A 15,525-nucleotide genomic window follows, 5' to 3' on the forward strand; every position below is an offset into this window, starting at 1 on the left:
AGTTCTTGCTCATCTTCTCATTATTTGGACAGACTGCACAGATTATTTGGATTATCTGGTGTGGCCTGGCATGAAATTGATACATATATTTATTGACGTCTCACAATGAATTGTAGCCTAATATCTTTGGTGATCCCTTTACTTTTCATTTGCACCATCATCAGGTCAACATTTTACCATTTGTTAAACACTTTATGACCAGTCTTAGCTTTTAGCACTTTGTGTTTAATAGCATAAACAATGCAGATGTCTGCATGTTAATAAGCTACACTGAGATGCTGAACATAGTGAACATCATCACACCTGATCAGTGAAAGGTTTCATTTCTCTGTAGGGCCTTTTCAGCAATGTCAGAAACCAGGTCATTGACCTGACGAAGTAACCAAAAGGGAGTGAAACATTGTCTTGAATAAATCTGAGTGGTCTGGAGTAAGAGTGCAGGCGTTACCTTCTTTCTTCATTCAAGTTCTTCAAAAGCTTTGCACCTATGCGATGTGCGTATAACCTAATGTTTTTCAACTTTTCAATAATGTCAGACACTTCTGATGGCAATCTGAGCCTTTCAGGGGCAAAAACAAGTACTTTTAAAACTTTTTTGGATGTAAATTGACAACGCACAATTGCCTAATGGGATTAAATTGTATATAATTTTGCCACTGTGGGTGCAGTCCTCTTACTCAAAACTGGACCAAATTCAAAAACTGTCTCCATTAGTCACTTAGTAAAACAAAGGTAAAATTGGGTCCAGGCTGAAAAATACCCAAGCTTACCATAATGTGGCATTTTATCAGTAACCATCAAAAATATTACTGACTTCAATGTGATAGCAGTATACAAACAGGATATGACTGACCCCAATATTGTCTGACTAATAAAAATGTTTTGGTTAAATCGATTAAAAGATGCTCTCTGAAACGTAAGATTTAAAAAGCTGATGCAGCACTGCTTGTTTTCAAATAAACACACAGGAATACGGTAGTCATTATTTAAAAAAATGTATTTGTATGTACTTACATACTGGTGTCAAAAGAGTATGCACCAAAAATGTCACATTGACTCACAATTACAAAGAAAAAGCTTTTCCTTTTTCTTCAATTACAAGTATTGAAAAAACTATGTACAGAAAAAAGGGCATGGTGACAAGATAGTACACTAGAAACAAACTTACAGTCACACAATGTGGTTTAAATGAGGCTTCTGCAAATAAAGACAAAAATTTCTTCTGAACATCTACAGTGTTGGCGCTCCGTACTTCAAATTGTATTTCCACTCCGAAAGTAACCTTGTGCATCCTTTCCACAGTCGAGCGTCAGGGCAGAGTGTCCTCACAAAAATGATATATTTAAAAAAAAAAAGCCAGAGTACTGAATCGTCAAAAATGGAAAAAGAATTAAACATTTGAGTGGAAATACTTTTTTTTTTTTTTTTTTTACTTAAAACACATCCTAGAGATGATCTTTAAAAAAAGTGTTGCAGTGGAAACAGGGGACAGACTGGGAGAGTAAATGCTGTATAGTCCTAGAGACTAGCGGAGTGTGGAGGTCCAATCCATGGCTTCAATCACCACTGATCTCTGGATGGACATGCACAGACATAAAATGCAGCAGGTCTTTTATGTCTGTGTGTGTTTCCGTTATCAGATCTTACAGACAAAAATATACTAGCTCCTAAAACTCTGGCCTCTTTTCTCCGCCTGGAGATTTTCATCAAGACAAGACACAAAAGCAGGAATGAAAAAAGGCAATATAACGATGATGTACTGTTGGTGACCAGAGAGACTGAAAAAAATATCCTCACTTATGAATGGGTGCTAATGGGGAAAAATAGATAAATGGCAAACAAGAACAACTGAACTCAAAATTGTTCAGACTTTCCAACTGTGATTAACACAAACTGCCTCTGAACAAGCTCAGGGTGGAGATCAGAGAAGAAGCAACACATTCAGCGCCTCACTGGACGCATTCTTGCAGCATCCGAAACCTTCAATTTGGGCTACAAAAGACAAAAACATCCTCTCATTCAGTTATTTTTTTCCACGTTTACCTTTAAGCATATCTGCAGGATCCCCTCTCTGAGTTCTTTTAATTAGAGGATGTGAAACTGTGCCTTTGAGTGGAATTCATGGTTTTTATAGCACTTAGAGAACCAATGAATAACTTTGATTTTGGACACAATACAAAGAGCATTGTGTTGATTCATGTTGGAAAGTAATGTGCACATTTTATATCGCAGAACTACATGAAAATTCATGTCACACTGTAACATGTGAACAGCATCAGACACAGGTTACTATGAGAGCTATCCTCAAACCACTAAAACAGAAGTGTGAAGCCGCCACGTGGAAAAAGATTTTAGGAATAACCCAGTGCAGTGCACGTCTGCAGAGATGGTGCCACATCTCCAAAATGTTTAGAAATACACATTTATCTCTGTAGACTGGTTCTTTCTGCATCTTTCTTCAAGTTACAAACACTTGGGAAATCATGTGCTATTCAGCATGCCTGTGAGTCTGCCTCTTCTGAATTTAAGAAGTAAAGGTGTGTCCAGCTTCTTTCCAGAAAGACCGAATAAAAAAAAAAGAAGAAAAAAGACTGGAGGGGTTTTAAAGTGAGAATCAGCCTAAAACAGAGAGCAAAAAACTATACTGATGATCTTAGTTCGGCCAATTTTTGAGCATACGTATAGCAGTTGTGATCTCTGTTTTAGGGTGAACCGATGTTTGTGAGGTAAGGATTAAATTTTGAACAGAGTGTGTCTCTGGTGGATCTGGGGTGGCCTGGGACCAGCTGCTCCCTCTGGGACAGTTTCTCTGTGCCTTTAGTCACTTTTAGCCTTTTTGCTGTCATTTCCGTTCTTCTCCGGCTCAGCTGCTTCTGCCTCCTCCTCCTGGTGCTTCCTCTTCTTGGTGTCATCTGGCTGAGCAGAAGCAGGGTGTGGCCGAAGGGTGATGATAATGCAAGTCATGTTGTCACATCCTGTCCCATCTCCAGAGGTGTCAGGGGCCAAACAGTGGTCCAACAGCTGTCAGGAGGATTTATGAGGTGTGAAATTACAGATGCATGGAAATATTTGTTCATGATAAATGTATGGTAACAAGCTGAATGTTTAGTAGTAAATAAGGCTGCAGCAAGATTGGATAATGACTACACAACAGTTTAAAATCATCAAATTTAAGTGACAGATGGTTAGAGTGCCCCTCTAACCAGGCGACCAAGGGCATATGCACATGCTTCACACAGTAAGCCAGTGTCTCCTCTACACTGATTTATTTATTCTTACTATATTGTAGATCTGCACATTTGCTCAGAACCTTCTTGCCAGGCTCTTTCTTTATTTATCAGACCACAAATGAGACAAGGCTTAGTTTGCTTGCCACACCACCATCTGTCAGCCTCACTCCCCATCGCTATGTACTGCTTCCCTGGACGGACAGTGGGCAGCAGCTTTGGAGACGGACCTTCATTCAGCTGCTCTACCAGTGGTAGCACTGGAGTTTGCACAGGCTAAATGTGAGTTGCTGGTCTGCACCTGTAAAGCTGTTTGATACGACAGGACTGTGATTTAAGGCTCTACCTAATGTTAGCTACATTGCAGTGGTGAGCCTTAGGCTTCAGTTAAGACTTTGCTGATATTGAAATGTGTTTTACATAGTTTATTTTTAGGCTCTCCTTTTGATAACTCTTCGTTTTTGGGGTTACTTTGCAGTGTAGACACCTAATGATTGTTTTAATGTCTGTCGTGTAGCTGGTTTAAGTGGTCATTATGTACAAGTATTGAGAGCCGTTGCTCACCTCTTCCACTATGGATGACAGGGGTCTGACTTTGCCGTTCTGGTCTAGTTTGATCCTCTCGCTGACGAAGTCCACCACCTCCTGACTGCTCATCACATTCCTGCACACAACACATTAACAAACAGGACTTATCAACAAGTAAATGTCAAATCAATGGAAGAAACAACCTGACATGCATTAACATGGCAGATGCGTGAATAAGCTGTCAGCGACTACTAAAACTCACCAGATGCCATCGCAGGCAATGACCATGAAGTCGTGGTCCTCGTTGAGCGTCAGAACTTTGACATCTGGCATCGCAGAAATCATCTGCTCCTCTGGAGGCAGAGCCTTGTTCCTCTTATAGAAGTGGTCACCTGAGAGTCAGAGTCCGAGTTAGCAGCTTGGTAAATGAAACTCATTCGGCTTACAGGTGTCGTTGTTACAGGACACAACATTTATATCGCCAACTTGAACCCAAAAGCCATACCAATAGCTCTGGAGAGGTTCAGTCCACCGTTGACGCGTCCATCCATGGTTACTTTTCCTCCAGCGTTTTTAATGCGAGCTAGTTCTACCTCGTCCTCTGGCTTGTGGTCGTACGACATGTCAACAGCCTTGCCTGCAGCGACACAGAAATGTAACTCTGATATTTAATAAAACATCACTGCAAAGTCTTTTCTTTAAAGTCTACCACGACAATTTTTTGTGGCAGCCACGCAAAAGCAAAACACCATAACTGGCTGGTGTTGAGTAAAATTATGACCTAAAGGGTCGTAGACTAATGTCCCTAAATTTATTTGATTGGCATTTTGATTATACACAATTATTTTTACAATACATACACTTTTATCAAGGTAAATAGGCACCAAATGGTTTGGACCTACCGCGCTCAGACACCACACAGCGAGAATCCCCAGCATTGGCCACGATCAGCTGTTTTCCTCGGATCAGAGCCACAACAGCTGTGGTGCCGCTGTCTGAGCCGGGCTGCCAACACAAGAACATGGGAGATGTGACACAATATCAAAACCTCCATGATGCACTACACCTGCAAAAAAAAACTTCTCTTCCCAAAAATACAGTCAGAATCGTTTTCAAATTTCAACCAATTTATTTCACCCTATGACTGAAACTAACTTCTTAAAAGCTTCCAGACATTTTTTTGCAGAGAAAAGAATTGCAGGCATCCAGCTTCATTTACACAAAGTCTTCACAAGTCAGTAAACTTGGCTTCTGCTGCAATGAGGCAATCCAACACACTGCAGGCTGTGAGTTGGCTTCACAGCTGGAAATTACAGTGGAGCTCTTTAAATGGCGAAAAACAAACGACTGCTAACTTGGCCGGCTCTCAAAAGTGACAAACAAAAATCTGGGTTCATTTTTTTTTGGTTCTGTTGAACACAATCACAAACAGCAGTGATACTAGGCTGTTTCTAAAGTAAAATAGAAAAGAGAATTACGTCAGATGGATTGAAATTATCGGCGCTGCAGCATAAGTTTAATTTGCCGGGAAGCCAACGGAGCTCCGTGGCTGGTTTTTGGGACACTCAGGGCTGCTTCCTCTATTCAGAACCCAGCAGCTTCACAGGACTCGATTGTCTCTGCTGTGAAGTGCCCTGAAGCCAGGATGATGGCCACGGAGCTCCGCAGGAGGCTTCCCAGCTTCGGTGGGCTTTGCCGTACTTCTGCCTCCAGTCTGAACCTGGCATTTTCACTCAGGCAAGCTCTTAGGTACCAAAATATGGCACAGATTGGTCGAACTTGCTCAGTAGCACCGACGTATTTCAGTTGGTGCCCTCGAACCCAACCCTCCCCGTATCCCCGACATTAGTCAGGACATGTGGTCTATACTTGTGTAGGAATTCCTATCATAATTGCGCAGTTGATTTTTCAGCTTGCATTAGATCTGTTTTAATTAGACAACGCCATTATACACACCTCCTCCTTGCCATCCATTCCAGGTAGGCACATTTCCTCCTCCTCTTCATCTTCCGAGTCTTCCTCCCCCTCCTCTGTATCCTCCTCTTCTTCCATCTCACTGCTGTCACCCTCCTCCTCTTCGCTGCCATCCTAATTTAAACAAAACAAAAGAATGGTTCCAGTGCTGCAACTGCAATGCTTTTTAAAGTCGGTGTCACAGTGAGAGAGCTTTCAGTTTATTCTGGTCTCCTGATCTCACCTCTTCATCACTACCCTCCTCCTCTCCCTCCTCAGACTCCTCGCTGTCATCAAAGAACCTGGACTTGGAATCTCCTGCAGCCTTGGAGGACAAAGAGGAGCAGGACGGACCTGCATCTCCCTCTGCCTTACCGGCCTTTTCTTCTCCGTTTGAGCTTCCCGACCCTCCGCAGTCAGCTGCTGTGGAGCACAAACGAGAGCAGCATGAGGTGTTGGACAAGAAAACTAGAGAGTGAAAATAACCGGAGGGCTAAACGAGAGGTGGTTTGGTAAGTTCTCTAATTACAGTTTTCATGTGCTTTTTAAGCCATTTCTACAAACTTAAAGTTGACTTTTTAAATGCAACAATACATTTCCAAGATAAATTTTCAGTATTTGAGCAGGCAGATTTTTTTCCCCATTTCAATGTCTAAATTAGTTTTTAACTACAACATTAACCTGAGCAATTTTCCACGTCATGTAATCTTTTTGAAGAGAAGAATATTACTTGTTAAAGACTGCCGAATCACAGCTCCGTACCTGAACCGCTGCCTTCCCCTCCTCCTGCTGCTCTCCGACAGGCTCGCAGCTTGGACCCGCACGCCGCTCCTTCACCTTCCTTTGCCTTTCCATTGCTTTCCTCCTCCACATCTCCATTTACCCCCTCCTTTTGTCCTTTCCCCCCTTCTCCTTTGTCTGCCGAGGCCTCAGGGTGTGAGCAGGCAGCTTTCTTAGCAGCCGCACTAAGAACAAAACAAAAAGTGGGAATAAGGAGGAGCCAAACACGTAAGTCAAAACTTTTAACTGTGGTTGTTTTACACAACAAAGAAACCTTCACCTGTTATGTGCATGCTTTAGAGAATACTTTACCCATGAAATGACCATTTGTACATCAACCACCCACTCTCACACAACTCGTGCAGTAAAATCCAAGTCTCATTTATCCAGTTGTACGCTCAGTACTTTCTAAACACGTGCATTTACACATTTAGAACACGTCTACGCCTGACGCACACGTGTATGAGCTCCACTTGTACAAAGCATGCTGCTCTGCTGTGCATGAGACCGTTTGTACTGATGTGTTTTAATTAGTGATGTTTTAGTGAAAATTCATACGGCTTGCAGAAACAGATGGGGCTAACATGTATTTTAGTTTCAGTTTAAGTGGACATTATATTCAGAGGGTTTTCCCTGCTTAACCTCTCCTTCACACAGCCTTTTTCTTTGGCACTATATTTCTCAAAAGCTGCCGGTCAGCTGTTTAGGTCGGAAAGTGCTGTTAGCGGCTGTTACACGATACAACCGACATGAAACTTTATGTTGAAAACACTCTAAATACAGCATTCACTTAAACGGATACTGCATTTTTTTATTTTTTTTTTAGGTAGGCCTTTTTTAAAGTGGCTAAAACACGTTTTGATGTCAGTCCTCTATACAGAATGGTAATGCTGAGCTGTGGGGTGCGTGCCCCGTCCTTTTATGCAAACGGGGAGTGCGCCGACCATCAGCTGCTGTATGTACACTGACTAAACACAAGCATTTCATATAGCTTCACTTCAAAAACCCTGATGACGCGAACTATCAATTTCACATATGTTTACCTTTAAAACAGGCCAATGTGAGATATTACAGATTAATTACTGTACTGGTTGAACTTCATGAAATCATCACCACATCGTTTTCCGTAAAGCCACACTTCCACGAAGTTCAAGTCCCCATTTCAATTTAAGGCACAAAATACCTCTTCATTGCCACTTTAGTTTTAGTCCTTGTTTAGAAAGTCAAAATAAAAAGTGTGTTTGACTACCTGAGGGCAGCTGCATGCTTGACAGCGTTGAGATTCTGGCCATAGCGTACCAGCAGCTCCTCTATGGTCATTGTGGCTTCTTCGTGGAGCAAAGCTGCCTCCTCTGTGTCCACTGAAAGAAGGCGGAAACATGCAAACAGTTAGGCACGGCCATTATATTTAGGACTTTGATGTCACAGTTTTAAATCTACGTGCAATGTATGTGCGTGCACTTCATGTTTTGTATTTGGTGTATTTTCATGTTTTTTTTTTTTTTTTTTCATGCCCTTGATTGTATTGATGATATTTTTCTTGACAAATTAGGGTCATAATCACTTTTTTTCTTGGTTTATTGCATTTTGCTGAATGTCAATTCTCTGATTTCTCCATTACCACTTTATAAAATTACCAATTCATAAAATTTTATAAATACACACTTAACATTACCACATAAATGTCATTGATAAAACTATACTCACAATCATCCTCTTCAGCAACCTTTTCAACAGGAGGCTCCTCAGTTGGCCGTCCTGCAATCTGGATCAGCTCCTTAATGACTTCCTCTGTGGTCATTCTGCTGTCAATGGCCAAGAAGGCATCCTCCAGAGCCTGGAGACATCATGCAAAAATCAAGAGACACAGTCTGATGTTGGGTCTAGGATTGATGAGATTCGTGTTTTGGGTCTGTTTTGTGTGTGTCACTACTGTGGAACAAAGAAAAACACTGACTACACTCACAATGCAGTACCTCTCATCCCACCTAATTTGTAACTATGCTATAATCCAGCAGCAGGCCTCCGGTCATGAAAGCGGCTGCTCTGTCAAACTTGTTTTAGGTTTTAGGTCATGATGTGGTTTCTATGACTTCTCACCTTTTGCAGTTTGCCATCTTTGTAGGTCTTCTGCTCCTTGATGATGTCAGGAAGGTACTTTGAACAGTACAGAGCCACCTCTTCACCTGAATGGAAACAGCAGGTTGTATAAATTCTCAAGATAGGTGTGTGTGTGTACATACTCAAAGAGGTGTGTAAACCAATAAAAAGGGAAATCCTTGAAAAAACTTCAGTAAAATGTTATGATCCAAAAATCATCAAGGGAGAGAACTGTGACTCTGATTATTATTATGCCAACAAAAGTTTTGGAACAATATTCATGGTTAGTGTTTGTGTGCAAGATTTGACTAGATCACAAAATACTGCTGAGTTGGAGTTCAATGCCACAGTATATCCTACAAAATAAAATGAACAGAAGACAGTGTTTGTGGTGCAGCGTGTAGGTGTGTTACCTCCATGTCCATCATAAACAGAAAACATGGCGGTCTCCTCATCAAACTCTGGGATACAATTGTGAGCATCCTGTGGCACAACAAACACAAACATGAACATTATAACACAGACATGAGAGCTTACAAATTGGTACAAATCATAACAATAGCAATTCCTTTCCTGGTTTAAAAATAAACAAGCAAACCGTACAAAAAAAATTCTTTTAGACCTCTACACATTATATATAAAGCAGGTATAGTTGCTATAAAGTTACTGTGTAAGTATCAAATCCCTCAATCCATAGAGAAAAGTGCACAGCCTGTATTCAGAAACTTTGCCTTTAAATGAGCTGTTAAGACTTTTGTGAAATTGTAATGTCACAACTATACTATATAAAAAGGTAGAAAGTGCCGTTATTCTCCAGCTGAAGGTGTCAAGACAGAGAGAGGGCAGATGTGAAAGACCCTGAAACACAGACCAATCAGAGCTGATTGAGCTTTTTTTTGGGGGGGCTAAAAATTCTAGTTGCAAAAACGGAACATTTCAGACAGAGGGTGAATACATTTTGAGGCATAAACATGTTCAAGTAGAAACAAAAACCAAAACTATGAACCTGAAAATGAGTTCAGTATGACGCTCTGACCGAGTTACTCGCATGCATGTATTTAGAAGTTATTTTTATTCTACTGGGAGCTTAAGTGTTGATGCCAATGAGCTGGATTTCCCATCAGAAGTTACTTAAAATGAGACACACCAGATCTCCAACTGATGTCAGCTACAGTGACTTACTTTCTTACTCGAGCAGACATGAGTCAAACAGCAGACAACAATTACATGCTGCTAAATGTGGTAGAGTGATTACAATGTAACTCAGCCCACCAACAACACCCTGAGGATGAATTATGCATTTCATCCATCACTGCAGCTGATGCTCGGGAAAAAGCTAGTTTGTGAGTGTGAAGAACTCTGTGTACTGTGGAAAGATAACAACCAGTCCAATACAAACAAACCCAAAAAGAGAAAAACCTCACATCCCGCCATTTACAAATCAAGACAGACTTTCTTTTCGTTGTGTTTAAAAAGCGGCAACATGGTTGTCTGTGATCCGGTCATTCATTTTCCGCCTCACCTCCATGGAGACGCGCCAGCCCTGCATGGCAGAGAAACCGTAGCTCATGTTGCTATTGCCGCCATCGGAAGAGGTCTTGGTCGTGTTAGGTTGCGACAGATAAGCCCCCATGGTTGTCGGTTTCTATGGCTTTACACCTGGAGAAAAAAAACATCGCATTTTAGCTTCACATTAGGACAAACGCCCTGATCCTTCGCTCCACTTCCAACTGCGTTAACCAGCCAGGCTAGTTACGGTTGCTAGCTAGCTAACATTAGCACCACCACAACAAAAAGTGGACGCATTAGCTAGCTACCATCACCGTGCTAACCCGGCTAAACTTCCAGCCCTAACCTCTGCCCCCGCCGTGCAAAGCGGCTGCGCAGTGGTGAAAAGATCCAACACTCACCCCCGACGGTTAACTTACCTATTCTGACAGAGCAGGATGAGCTTGTAGACGGGTCCCAGAGAGAGGGCTTCACATAGAAAAGATTGCACGTGTGGAGGCAAAAGCCGCTATCAACACAGACAGACTAAAAGAAGCAGGAGCTGTGGAGGAAGTGAGCGCGCGCGCATGTCCCTTTCGTTCGAACAAGGGGGCGTGCCCGCGACGTACGTCACACGTCATGAAATCAAGTTTTTTTTGTGGTATTATTCTCTTATTATTATTGGTAGTATTATTATGCTGTAATTAAAAAGGATAATGAACAGTACTATGCAGAATTCTTAGGCCAAGAAAGGCAAAGTTGTATATATACAACTTTAATTCTTTTTTACCAAAAACTTGCTCAGCAAAGATGGAAATACAATCAAATAACTATTTATTGAACCTTTTGAGACCTGTGCACATTGGCTTTATTTTACTCAAAATCATGGGAACAAGGTAATGAGCAACAATAGAAGAAATGACCCAGAGATTGGCAAGAAATCTTGAAAAGTACAAAAAATATTACCTAAAAAATGCCGCTCAAAAAAGGAGAAAGTAAAACAAAAAAAAAATTCAAAGCAAGAAAAAAAAAAGTGTAAGATCATTTTAGATATATAATGACTGGACATTCTTCCGTCGCTTTAACAAAAAGAAAAGAAAGTAATCTACATTTACTAATCTCTTTTTTGCATCTTTGTTTTTTACTCAGCTGATAATACCATCTGACCCAGAGGTTAGCAAGAAATCTGTGAAAGTACAAAAAAATTACCTTTAAAGTACCCAGAAAAAGCAAAAGTAAATAAGTAAAAACACACACACAAAAAACAAATGGAGAAATGGTTTTAATTCTTCTACATCTACATCTCTTTTTTTTTTGCGTCTTTCTTGTTAACTCTGTGTGTGTGTGTGTGTGTGTGTGTGTGTGTGTGGAGATAGAGCGATATCTTACTTATTTATTCATTTATCAGTGTCTATTAAGATAGAGACAGAGAATACAGAGAACACATTTTTTATTTTGATTTTATTTTATCTTTTTTTTAGGACATCTTTCTGCGACACACTGTACCAGTCTGTACCGGTAGGTGGCAGTAGAGCGCCACCGCGTCGTTTGCTAACCGCCAAAAAAACACCACAAGAAGAAGGACGATCAGAAACGTCAGCGGTTCAACATGGCGCGGGAAACCCGGGAAGCTATGGAGGCGGATGTCCGCGGAGAAGTGGATGAAGAGGCTTACGGTCTCCCTTCGTCGACTTTAAAACTGTACGAGGCACAGTTTTTCGGCTTCACCCCGCAGACGTGTATGCTGCGGGTCTACAGCGCCTTCCGGGACTGCCTGTACGACATCTTACCCGTGGTGGAGAAGGTGTGTGTGAGGCAGCTCAGCAGAGGGAAACCGGACGGGGCCGAGGAGCTGCTCCGGTCCCGGGCCCGGGAGTGCAGCCGAAACCTGCAGCAGTCTCTGGAGAAACGCTTCAAGCAGCTGTCGGAGCGGATGGAGGCGCTGCTGATCAACCGCTGCTTCTCCGTACCGCCAAATGTCCTCCTACCCGAAGACCAGTCCCACAAAAACTACCCCCAAAACATACAGGTGCGTCAGCCAGTGTTTGTGAAATATAGCTCTCTGATTTAGGAGGTGCATTCATACTCGATCACATCAGAGGCTGACAAGCCGCTGTTTTATTTATAAAGCAGACACTGAGATGCTGTTGGATACATGGAGAGCATAGACAGGCTCTGTTTAGGGACTGTTCGTTATTTATGAGGGGGGAGGCATGTCAAACTTTTTTTTTTTTTTTCCAGACAAAAAATTCACAAAAGCACGCACATCCAGACAACAAAAGGTTAGGTGGTGGACAGGAGATGATACAAGAGAATAAAAAACAATGTAAGCACACCAGATTATGCTACCAGGACTATTTAATATAATTACTACAAAGGTCTCTTCATCAAATAAGTTAAGTGATTGATTTATTTCAGACATGTAAACAAGGAAATAGAGAAATTATACAAAAGTGCGCGCACACACACACACACACACACACACACACACAATGTAATCTTTACTGACAGTGAAAAATATAAAGCAAAAGAAATGGTCAAACACATGACTACTTGGTTTACAAATTTGAAAATGAGTAGAAACCTATTTAATCCGACACTTCTCCATAAGTCATTGAATGTTTATTAACCAGCTTCCTTACAGTCCCTAACAAGAAAAAACAGTGTCAGAGAGTCAGAAATGACTGCATCAGGGACAACTACTGTTTTGTAAGAAATGCTCTCTTTTATTATTTATATAACTTAAAGCACCTACCTGCCTGTTTGCACTATAGTTTCTTATATATTTGTGTGTTTTTTATGGTGTATTGTGTTATGTGTTTGTATGAACCTTTAATGTGTTTGAGCAAAGCCAAAGACAAATTTCCACTGTGGTGGACATTAAAGTCTAAGTCTGTTACTCCTTATTTTTTGAGGGGTCAATCAGTATTGATGATTATTTGTTTTTACAGCGCAGTTATAATCAAATATGGTTTATTTCTGCTTCTCATAGTGTCCGTGTTGTTGTTGAAAACATACAGCTGATGTATCTGTCTGTGCTGTGACTGTGGTCCTGCTCCGTCCAGGAGGTGCTGAGGCTGGAGACGTCCCTCGCTGACCTCCAGAGAGCCTACGAAGCAGAAGTGTGTGCCAGACAGGCTCTGCTCGCTGAGCTGGAGGAGCAGAGGGAGGTGCAGAAGCACCTGGATGGGATCCTGACGTGGGTCAGAGAGCTCCAGGCGGCGTGGGTGAACGAAGGCAACGGCACCTTCCATGAAAGTTTCCGGCTAGTGATGGAGTCGGTAAGAAAGCTGGAGGAAGCTGTCGGGGAGGTCTGCCGCAAGATGCCTCAGTGAGCTAAACTCAGTTTGTAAAAACAGACATTAAATCAAAACTAACTTGTTATTTAGCCATTTTATTTTTAAGTTTCCGTCCAACTTTATTTTTAAGTTGGATGGAAACTTTTGGCCGCTGTTTGTCATTAGGACAGAGTTCATTCCATGTGAAAATGATGCCAAAACATGTGCTCTGATGACTTTATGAACATTTGTCTTAACTGAATCCGGATAAAGCTTCGTAAACCTTTTAAAACACAACAGTAATATCAGCTAATGTTAGTCTAGCTTGCCTTTCCACAACGTAAATAAAAAAGCAGATGGCTTTATCTCTGTCAGATTTTAATACTCAGTTCAACTTCCTCCTCATACATCCTCACTGTCTCAAAATCTTGACTCAGTCTTCGTAACATTTCTTTTTTTTCTTAACTTTATGTGTGACTTTAGGATGGTTTGTGTCAGTCTTGTTTCACAGATTGAATTGGATTGTTAGTGTCAGTGATAAGCAGCAGAGGGCGCTCTCTGCCTGTTAACGTGGCACCAGATGAGCTGAAACATGCTCTCAGTTGCCAGTTTTTTAGGTTCATGTAGCTAAAACTACCCTCACAACGTAATCCTTCATTCAGGATGAATGTATTCGACCGCAGTAGTTTTTGATAGGTGAATCTAATAAATCTGAGTGTAGGTATCATTTAAGGGTTTTCCATGTCTCCAAGAATCACGACGTAGCAAGTAAAAAAATCTTAGTTGTGGAACATAAAAAGTACTTTAACAACTCTGAAGAAATTGGTATCTAAAATGCTTTTTTTATTTAGCCTTTTCTTAAAGGGTTGACTGTAACTGATGTGTAATACTTGAATTACTCTGAATTCAGATGAAAATTTACTAGTTTACAGCAAACACTGACTAAACTGTAGATGGTGCAAAATCAGTCCTGGGTTTGATGGATATTTGGAGTAACACCGTAACTTTTGGTTCATACTGCATACTTTGGCATAAAAATGGACTGCAAACAATAATCTTTTCCGTACTTTTGTTATTCATCAGCTAATAAATATTGTAATATGTTTTATGAAGAATACAGTGTATTAATCTTCTGTTTTCTTAAAAAATATGCGACACCGCTGACTAATATTAACCCAGATTTAACAACAGTCTCCTGCAGCAAGAACATCAGAGAAGTCATCATCAAGGAAACGTGAGAATGGTAATATAACACACAGTGAAATTTGGTTTAAATAGCATTAAAGGTGTCAGAATGTAATTTAGCAGCTTCAGTTTCAGGTCTTGCTTTAATGCAAACTGGCTCTCTGTCACGGTCATGGCTCACTTGGACACTGAGAACAGAGACTTTGTTAATGTAACAGCTGAGCTTTTAGTACGATGACAAGTCGAAATGTCTGCTGTGAAAAAGGATTATTGGTTTAAAGTAATGTTTTACTTTCAGGGCAGTAACTATAAATCTTAACTTTATTAGAAATTGTATATGATTAATTCTATACTTCTATTTATGGTTTCATTGATTACTACTTTTATTATTTTCTGTTCAGCCTGTTGAGTTCATTACATATGAAATGGACCACGTAAACACTGACCTTTTGTGCTCTTTTTAACAGTGGGGGGGTGGCATCATAGTCATTTTATATAGCCGTGGGATTCATTTCTTTAACCTTTTACTCGCCAATGATGGAAACAGTGCTGTGTTTGTGTGGTTTTCACAGCTACATCGGTCAGACCATAAGGGGGCGCCAGTGTCTATCTGTATGTCCTGTGCTGTATGATGCATCTCACCAGTTCACAGCAGTTTCACAATGTGTCTTTAATATCTGCTTGCTACCTTATTTCAATACGGCTCTAACAGGAAACTTTGGCAGAATTGGAGGTGGGTGGTGCTATAACTGCAGAGCGACGTCTCCAGGCTGAATAATGACCGTGAGAAACAATTATTCGTTAACAAGACAGTTTGACTGGTGACTTATTAGTTCACTAACGTAACTTAATCTGGGGTTATAGCTACTCAAAATACAACTGTTTTGATGGTGTGGGGAGTTGAAAGATGCTCTTAAAGCCTCTGAGCTACAGACTCACACTGAAATAGATATTTTCTGTATCAATAAAAATATTGACACCAAATG

The 15,525-nt window shown here is 40.9% G+C and overlaps 2 protein-coding genes across 3 annotated transcripts; one reads left to right on the forward strand and one right to left on the reverse strand.

The window, feature by feature from the left end:
• Positions 1 to 979: 979 nt before the first annotated feature.
• Positions 980 to 10,670, reverse strand: ppm1g (protein phosphatase, Mg2+/Mn2+ dependent, 1G). 2 transcript variants are annotated; one of them, XM_042498829.2, is made up of 14 exons: positions 10,517 to 10,670; positions 10,111 to 10,247; positions 9,002 to 9,071; positions 8,589 to 8,674; positions 8,196 to 8,325; positions 7,738 to 7,849; positions 6,471 to 6,673; positions 5,953 to 6,128; positions 5,712 to 5,843; positions 4,658 to 4,760; positions 4,261 to 4,392; positions 4,018 to 4,147; positions 3,792 to 3,891; positions 980 to 3,021 (listed from the first exon to the last, which is right to left on the reverse strand). In XM_042498829.2, exons 2-14 carry the CDS (start codon positions 10,219 to 10,221, stop codon positions 2,818 to 2,820), a joined length of 1,689 nt encoding a protein of 562 aa, XP_042354763.1. In that variant the 5' UTR covers positions 10,222 to 10,247; positions 10,517 to 10,670; the 3' UTR covers positions 980 to 2,817. The 2 variants fall into 2 exon arrangements, with proteins under 2 accessions (XP_042354763.1, XP_042354683.1); XM_042498749.2 differs by having other exon boundaries at positions 5,953 to 6,131.
• A 973-nt stretch (positions 10,671 to 11,643) lies between these two features.
• On the forward strand, positions 11,644 to 14,469 carry mis12 (MIS12 kinetochore complex component). The gene is made up of 2 exons (XM_042489004.2): positions 11,644 to 12,105; positions 13,142 to 14,469. The coding sequence occupies exons 1-2, from the start codon at positions 11,686 to 11,688 to the stop codon at positions 13,409 to 13,411; spliced, it is 690 nt and encodes a 229-aa protein (XP_042344938.1). The 5' UTR covers positions 11,644 to 11,685; the 3' UTR covers positions 13,412 to 14,469.
• The last annotated feature ends 1,056 nt before the right edge of the window (positions 14,470 to 15,525 follow it).

The sequence above is a fragment of the Plectropomus leopardus genome, chromosome 1 (assembly GCF_026936395.1).
Source record: "Plectropomus leopardus strain MGB_pleo_1.0 chromosome 1, ASM2693639v1, whole genome shotgun sequence".
NCBI lineage: Eukaryota > Metazoa > Chordata > Actinopteri > Perciformes > Serranidae > Plectropomus > Plectropomus leopardus.